The sequence below is a fragment of the Guillardia theta genome (assembly GCF_000315625.1).
Source record: "Guillardia theta CCMP2712 unplaced genomic scaffold GUITHscaffold_65, whole genome shotgun sequence".
Classification (NCBI taxonomy): Eukaryota; class Cryptophyceae; order Pyrenomonadales; family Geminigeraceae; genus Guillardia; species Guillardia theta.
In genome coordinates this window covers 349062-357087 of record NW_005434609.1, presented here as the reverse complement: position 1 = coordinate 357087, position 8026 = coordinate 349062, and the positions used below count along the sequence as shown (strand labels likewise).

Here is an 8026-nt window from a genome sequence, read left to right as displayed (position 1 = left end):
ATCCCGTGATCAGTGCTGGCATGTGACTAGTTATCAGCTAGTCACGAGCACCCGGTCCGATCCTGACATGCCCCCGAGCCAGGGCTCACTGGGTACGATACCAGCCGCACGTTGAGGTGAAATGACTAGTAGGGTAGCCCATCCCTAAGACCCCAGTACCTACCCACCCTTTTCCTAGTCAAAGTACCCCTCTTTCGTCTCTAACCAACTACCCCTGTGCCGATCAGACCCCCCCCGGCAAAGTTACCTCCGGGTTTACTACAACAGAATCCGACTGTTGGGCGAGACATCCGACATGCACGAAGAGGACCAGGAGAGCGTAAGCGACGAGCGCGAGCTCAAGTCGCGTAAAGAACATGCGAATGCTTTCACTGAGTGCAGTCAATGTCGACAGCCAGGGAGCGAGGCTTTGGTGATGGAGGGGGCGGAGGTTGTGAAGCTTGGAGCTCCTGTAATCGGGTCTCTCGCCCTTCAGATGGGCCTCAGCTTCACCATCTTCTTAGCAGCAAGGGAAAAGGGACCGGCAGCGCTGGCGGGATTGGGACTAGGGTCCATGTACGTCAATGTTACAGGAACCTCGCTGCTGATGGGGCTGTCCTCCGCGCTTGAGACTCTCGCTGCTCATTTCCATGGAGCCCAGCAGCCTCGTCAAGTTTCTCTCGCCCTTCAGCGAGCCATGTTGGTCCTTGCCGCTGCCTCCATCCCTATCGCCTTCTTGTGGTGGTCCGCTCCCGATATTCTTCAGCTCTTGGGAGTGGAGTGGGAGGTGGCGCGTCTAGCAGGAAGGTTCTGCCGCTTTATGCTCATCGGGCTGCCTTCCATGGGCGTCCTCGAGGCTCTTCGGAAGTACCTCCAAGCGCAAGGGATCATGAAGCCCTTCGTGTACGCTTCCCTCGCCGCTAACGTCGTTCACCTGGTGGGGTGCTGGCTGCTGGTGACAAAGGACGTTCTGGGGCTAGGAGTGGCATCGGCAGCGCTCTCTCTCTCCCTTGCCTACTACGTCTCCCTCCTCATCGTCCTCGCTGCTTGCAAGGTGCACGGCCTTCACAAACCGACATGGCATGGGTGGGATCGCGAGTGCCTCTTGCACCTTGATGAATTTCTCAAGCTCGCTCTGTCAGGAGGTCTCGCTCCTTGTTATCTTTCTCTCCTTGTACTTCTACTGCTCTCCTTGTACTTCTCTGCTCCTTCCCTTCTTTGCTCCTTGTTATCTTTCTCTCCTCCTACTTCTCTCCTCCTTCCCTTCTTTGCTTCTCGCTCTTCCTTTCCTCCATGATCCCTGCTCGCGTTCTTCCACAACACATCCATTCTCCCTTGCTCCCCTCGCCTCTGCTCCCTTCTCCTTCTCTCTTCGACATCTCTGCCTTGTCATCTCATTTCGTTCTCTCCGCGAATCTCACTTTGCCCCTGCAGTGGGGATGATCTGCTTGGAGTGGTGGTGCTTCGAGATCGTCACCCTGGGTGCTGCTCAACTCGGTACGACGGTGATCGCAGCTCAGACCATCATGTTCAACACGACCGAGCTCTCCTTCATGGTTCAGTCTCCAATCCCCTCCTTATCCTTCAATCCTGCGTGTTGTTCTCTTTCCCCTATGATCTTGTCTTTCTCTTCTCCTCCTCTCGTCCTATTCTTCCCCTCCTCCCATTGTACTTCATTCCACGCTACTTTCACTGAGTAATCTTCTAGCTGAGCCTTCTGCTGTCTCAGGTTTCTCTTGGACTTTCAGCTGCTGTCAGTGCACGTGTGGGGAACGCATTGGGTATGTATAGGAGGAGCAGGAGGAGCAGGAGCAATAGGAGGGAAGGGACTGATGAGCATGCAGGAGCTCACGACGCCGCTCTGGCAAAGCGTATGCTTATTCCCCCTCCCTCAACTGCTCACTCTCCAATCTCCTCACGAGAGTGCATGACCCTTCTTCCAGTCTCCAGCCTTGTCACCGTAGCCATCTGCTGCCTGATCTCCGGCCTGCTCAGCGTCGTCCTCTTCGTTTTCCGCGAGCAGTGGGTCAGACCTCTTCCCTTGATTTGCTCCAGCTCAACTCATGCGCCAGGCGAAGAGTTTCTCGTGTGATGAAGAAGTTTGGCAACTAATCGCGTCGGTCATTCCCATCCAGGTACCGCTTCATTCTCTCCCCTCCTGGTCCCCTTACTCCCCCTCCTCTATAACTCGTGCTAACTCGTGCTTTCTCAAGGCCTCCTTTCTCATTCTTGACTCGCTCTGTGGCGTTCTTGGTGGCATTCTCAGAGGGTCTGTTGACCTTTTGTCCTTCTTGTTCATTCCCCTGTTGACTTCTCCACCAACCACATTCCTCCTCCTCCTCCTCCAACCACATTCCTACTCCTCCACCACCAACCACATTCCTCCTCCTCCTCCTCCTCCAACCACATTCCTCCTCCTCCTCCTCCTCCAACCACATTCCTCCTCCTCCTGCACCACCAACCACATTCTCCTCCTGCACCACCAACCACATTCCTCCTCCTCCTCCTCCTCCTCCAACCACATTCCTCCTCCTCCTCCTCCTCCAACCACATTCCTCCTCCTCCTGCACCCCCAACCACATTCTCCTCCTCCTCCACCAACCACATTCCTCCTCCACCACCTTCTCTTCGTCTTCGTGAGATGGAGCAGGTGCGGTAAACAGCATATTGGCTTTCTCTTCAACATCCTTTCATACTACGTCATCGCCCTGCCTGCGGTATTTCCCTACTCCCCACCCATTCCCTGCTCACCTTTTACTAGGGTATCCTCCTCACCTTCAAGGAGGGCTTGGGGTTGCATGGCATGTGGATCGGCCTTGCGTTCGGCTCAGCCACGCAGGTCTCTTGTTTCATCTCTGCTTCTCTTCCCTTTCCCCTTCACTTTCCATCTCATGCTTGGTCTCTACTGCTCCCTTCCGTGCTTCGTCTCCTGCTCCCTCTCTCGCTCCTCCAAGTCCCTTCCCCTCTCCTGCTTCGTCTCCTGCTACCTCTCCTCTCCTTCTACTTCCCTGCCTTGTAGCTGCTCATTTGAATAGGTACTGGGTGTTGGATTCGTTCTCCTCCGCAAGGACTGGAACGCAACAGCTCGAGCAGCGCAGGATAGGATTGCAAGACACTCCATCAGCGAGGAGGACTGTGAGCTCCTCCCTCTTCCCTCCCTCATCCCCTTCTCCACCCCATCTCCATTTCCCTCCCTCTTCTCTCCCTCATCCCCTTCTCCACCCCTTCTCCATCTCCCTCCCTCTTCTCTCGCCCATTTCCCACTTTGCTCACCTTTCCCCTCCTGGGCTCGCTCGCCTCGTCCTCGTCGTCCTCCTCCTCACTCAGCTCTCCCTCACACTTGGGCAGGTGCCAAAGGGCTTCAAGGCAGCAGCGACCGCTTGGACCTTCTTGCCAACATGCAGGAGCAAGTCTAGGAGATGGGACTCGAAATTGTTCGATCCCTCATACCCCTGTAAAGCACTAGTAGCACCGTTCCTAGACCATGTCCTATCGAAGTAACACTTTCACCGCCTTTCTACATGAGCACTGTGCAGGGATGCTGCGTTGAGGAAGAGCTGACATTGGCTGCTTCCAAGCTCGAGCCTGTTTCCTCCTGAAACACCATGGATGAGCGGTAATGCAAGGAGGAACCAAGGTCGTTGAGGAGTCACGGGAACCTCATAATGATGACTGTACGCCTATCGTGTATAGTTACATCTGTACCTATATTTCTCCGCCCTCCCTCCCTCCCTCCCTCTTTTCCCTCCTCCCTTTTCTTTTTGGTTCAATAAGATCAGTAAGAAACACGCAAAACCTTGTTCTGCTGTATCCAAGGATGATAGTGTGATCCCTCTCACTCCATCATGTTCGGCCCGGGATCCCCCCCCGAGGAGACAGCAGCCCTGACCTGTCTTGTTCGTCAGCAGCCGGCATGCTGGGACAGCCTTGACCTGTCTTGTTCGTCAGCAGCCGGCATGCTGGGACAGCCCTGACCTGTCTTGTTCGTCAGCATGCTGGGGGAAGACAGGACCTCGTTGATGCCGACTTCTCTCCTATGCAAGATGCCAGCAGCGTGGTGGTTGTGGCGGTGGTGGTTGTAGTGGTGGTGGTGATGGTGATGGTGATGGTGATGATGGAGACAGGTGAGGCAAGAGCGAGAGGCAGAAAGAAGCGGAGGAGATGGAGAGGAGAGTCAAGAACAGCAGAAGGCTTCTCACCTGCCCATCCTGGTCGATGCAGTTTAACAAGATCTTCCCCGCTCCCACCACCTCGCACGCCTGCCAGAGCAACTGTTGGGGCATGGAGACAAGAGGGAGGCGAAGGCGATGATGGAGAAGCTGCTGATGAAGGTGATGATGAAAAGAGTGATGAAGTTAACAGAGAGCGAGATCGATATGATGGAGGAGGAGGGGAAGATGACGACGACGGTGGTGGTGGTTGTGATGATGATGAAGCTCATCCTCCCTGCCTCATCCTTCCTCCCTTCCTTATCCCAGCTGCCACTCCTCCTCGTCTCCTCTCCAACTCGTGCCTGTACCGCTGGCCGCTCTCAGCCCAAGAGCAGCAGCGGAAACTTGCACCTGCAATCCGGCGACCGGGAGCTCTGGGACTGTGACGAGGTCAATCATGGCAGTGCTGTCCTCTGTGGACACTCAGGATCTTCCTGCACCCTTGCTCCTACTGCTCGTCGTCTCAAGATTTATGTCACCTCCCCCGTCACTCCCTCCTACCCCTCGTCTTCACTTGCCCCATCCCCTCGCTGGAAATCGCACCGGTAGTGGCTGTGAAAGAATACCCCTACCCCTTTCAATCTAGACTCGTAGAAATGGCGTGATGTTTCACGATACACCTCATACGCATCTTCACGCCATGCAGTGCGGGAGCAAGGAGCTCGCGGTGTAGAGTAGACGTCATGCCGCATGCAGCGCTGAGAGTGCTGCTTCGTTCGCCTCCTTCCCTCCTCGAGCTGCTCTTCTTCGGGCCTGTGGATGCTCGAACCCTCGACCTCCTTTCCTCCACGACGACACAGTGTCTGAAGCGATTCCTGGAGAAGGACATCGAGATCGAGAGGAAGCAGATTCAGTCGCCGATTGTTGTCAGCATCTTGTAAGATCAGTGATCGCAATGTGAGTGGCTCACGTTTGTGTTGTCCAGACGATTCAACCTCTCCCACTCTCCACGCTTAGACTTGTTGGACCTGTGGAACATCCTGCACGTGCACTGGTTGGACGCCATCGAGCTCGAGGGCTGGAAGGTCTCGTCGATCAGCATGCGGGAAGGGAACTCAGAAGCCCGCAAGGACGAAGACCATGGTGAGCGATGTGATGGTTTGTGAAGAATATGAGTTGCTTGCTACTAGGCTAGGTGCACTCCATCTCTCCTCGTCTGCACTACTTCAGAAGGCATGTTTGCCCGCAGTCTACGAAGAGTGCATATTCGAAGAGAGCGAGGACAAGCTTGAGACTAGCGTGAAGCAGGAGGTCCAGGAAGACAGCAGAGCTTCGGGGTTGCCGCTCCCAAAGGTGAAGTCAACGCTCAGTTGCAGGTGGTTGAGCAGCTCGTGAAGGAAGGGACGTCGCTGCAGTGGAACTCATCATCTGGGTCCGGCAGCTCGAGCCGACTGCCAGGCTTGTGTACTGACTTGAAGTGAGGCTCACACCGTTCATGATCGTGATGCGCGCAGCCGCCGAGTGACCGTACGGCCGGGTACTCGCCGGGCCGCCCGTGACGGTACCGTCACGGATGTCCGAGGAGTCGGCTGAGCCTCAGGCGGCGGCCGGAGGAGGCTCTGCCCGCAGGTCACACTGTCATTGTGCCCTCCGAGACTGAACCTTGAGATCAGGCTACTCAGAATTGAATCCGGGCTCTTGAGTGGCAAGTTCAAGCAACTTTTATGAGCGAGCAGATTCAGTGATACTGCGGCCAGGAGTGCCTAGATTAAACCGCCCAGGCCCACTACCCGGCGACTCGAAAGGTCGCGACAGTGCAGAGTTCGAAGTTCCCGGCCTAGGCCACTGTATGATGGTCACACTACTACCGTACGGCTACACTGATCCGAGGCTATCACCGCCACTGATGACTCATTGACGCGGCAGAGGGCTGGATGCTTGAGCAAATCTAATCGGCGCATGAATCGAATGATGCTTGGCATAGCATTGAACAACGAAGGTCCATAGCAACTTGAATCAGACTTCCAAACGCTCAGCGCTTCAGCGGGAATTGTGTTCCATACCCTCAAGACAGAGCTGCGATAGGCTTTGCGGTAGAAACCGTGACGTCTGCATTGATCCTCATCATGTCAAATTTCTCTTCGACACTCTGCGAGTCGTCTCCATGGCATCTTTGCTGCAGCTGAAGGACAGCTTCATCGTACTCGCACCGTCTGACGTGCAAACTGAAGCCACTAAGGAAGAGAAACTCCAGTTCGAGCCCATTCAGTTCATCATTCTGAATGCCACCGACCTGAATAGTACAACGTCATGGAATTACCTTGAACAAGAAGCCAAGTCTCATGCATCACCTTCGACCAGTAGCTGTTGGAGAAGTAGAAATCGTCGACGAACTTGGTGGCTACCATGACAGCAGTGAGGACCAAACGATGCATGTTGTATGAGTTCAGCAGGTAGGTAGCATCAGAGCTTGCAAGACGCTCTAAGTAGAGAAGACCAAGGACAAAACAGCATGTGCTGCATCCACCAAACGTCTTGATGCGCTCGAGATAGGCCTTCACTGAGATGTTGGGTGGCCTATGACCATGGAAGACTGTGACCTTGGATGGCTTACCGTTCTGCCATGACCATCAAAGTCAGCGGGTAATCTCGAAAACATTCAAGCAAACAAGCATCACCAGCTTCTCATCATTGAATGCCACTTCCTTTTCTAACACGTTGACAATGACGTCAAACAGGGCCTCCTGAGATTCAGCATCCTTGTTGCTCATGGCAATGAAATCCACGAAAGACATCCCTTCCGCAATATCTCCAGTATTTGACATGATTTTAACTATAATTTCAATTTCGGTGAACGTGGACAAGAGGTTTCACCAATGTAGATAACAAAACAATACAGTCGAATGTACAAAATTGATTACAGATTTCTAAAGTTTCACAGACCTCGTCCGATGACCTTTATGTCTTATGGAAAAGAATCCAAGTCGGACTTGCTTGTTGCGTCGATGATACAAACGATTCAAACACGGCAAACTTGGCAGACAAAAGCAACCAGCCGCACTATTGCCCCTTGAAAGTACAAATTGAAGCAATGTATCTTGATTGCGTTCAAGCTATTTCAAGATCCAACGACACAGCATAAAGGAAGATATATCGACAGTTTGAAGCTTACAGTACAAGACCACAAGAGAGCGCACGTTCGAATGACCCTCTTTTGTCACGGGCTACAGCACGTGCTGGTTGGTGCTCGCAGGTTAATGAGATAAGACCCAGGGACCTCACGCTGAGAATGGAGAGGAGCAGTTGAAACAGCAGCAAAGGCGTTGAGATCGATATTCGAAGACAGGGGATGAGGAAGAAGAGGAGGAGGAGGAGTTGGATAATACGGTGTAGCTTGTACAACTGCTTGCGTGCATGGCGCGACCCATAGACGGGGGTAGGACGGTCGATTGGGCGGACCACGACCACTCCTTTGGAACGGGGTGGGTCCTTTCATGGGTTTGGAGGGGGTAATGAAAAACGGGTGGGCGGGCGGTAAAGAATACTTTTAAAAACTGGGGGAAGGAGGAGATAAAAAAAAATACCAGGAGGGACACGTGTAAAGCCCAAAGGCAATAACTAAAACATACTACTGGAGGGGTGAACGGATGTAACGAGATTTATAATAAATATACACAAAACTATGAGAAAATTATTCAGTCAAATATTATTAATTCTCAATGTGTACCATTTATCTTTAGTTAATAAGGATTACCAATATTGAGTGAAAACGATGAAAAAAGAAAGGGAGCATGGCAGGAGTTCCGAGGAACTTGTCGGGCAAGGGGGGGGGGGGGGGGGGAAGGGCGGGAAGGCCCGAAGAGAAGGGAAGAGACCAAAAAAAACCCCGGGGAAAA

At 53.4% G+C, this 8026-nt stretch overlaps 3 protein-coding genes across 3 annotated transcripts; 2 read left to right on the top strand and 1 right to left on the bottom strand.

Moving 5' to 3' along the window:
* Positions 1-295: 295 nt before the first annotated feature.
* Positions 296-3395, top strand: GUITHDRAFT_142591 (hypothetical protein; the record flags this gene model as incomplete). Its single annotated transcript, XM_005827651.1, has 10 exons — positions 296-1124; positions 1414-1535; positions 1709-1760; positions 1923-2005; positions 2052-2114; positions 2193-2248; positions 2630-2696; positions 2741-2818; positions 3015-3114; positions 3328-3395. The coding sequence occupies 10 exons, from the start codon at positions 296-298 to the stop codon at positions 3393-3395; spliced, it is 1518 nt and encodes a 505-aa protein (XP_005827708.1).
* Positions 3396-4873: 1478 nt separating this feature from the next.
* Positions 4874-5611, top strand: GUITHDRAFT_142590 (hypothetical protein; the record flags this gene model as incomplete). Its single annotated transcript, XM_005827650.1, has 4 exons — positions 4874-5067; positions 5116-5273; positions 5380-5483; positions 5507-5611. 4 exons carry the CDS (start codon positions 4874-4876, stop codon positions 5609-5611), a joined length of 561 nt encoding a protein of 186 aa, XP_005827707.1.
* Positions 5612-6372: 761 nt separating this feature from the next.
* On the bottom strand, positions 6373-6733 carry GUITHDRAFT_53418 (hypothetical protein; the record flags this gene model as incomplete). Its single annotated transcript, XM_005827649.1, has 2 exons — positions 6373-6423; positions 6482-6733. Coding segments are annotated over 2 exons (303 nt in total), but the record flags the coding sequence as incomplete, so codon positions are not given.
* Between the last annotated feature and the right edge of the window lie 1293 nt (positions 6734-8026).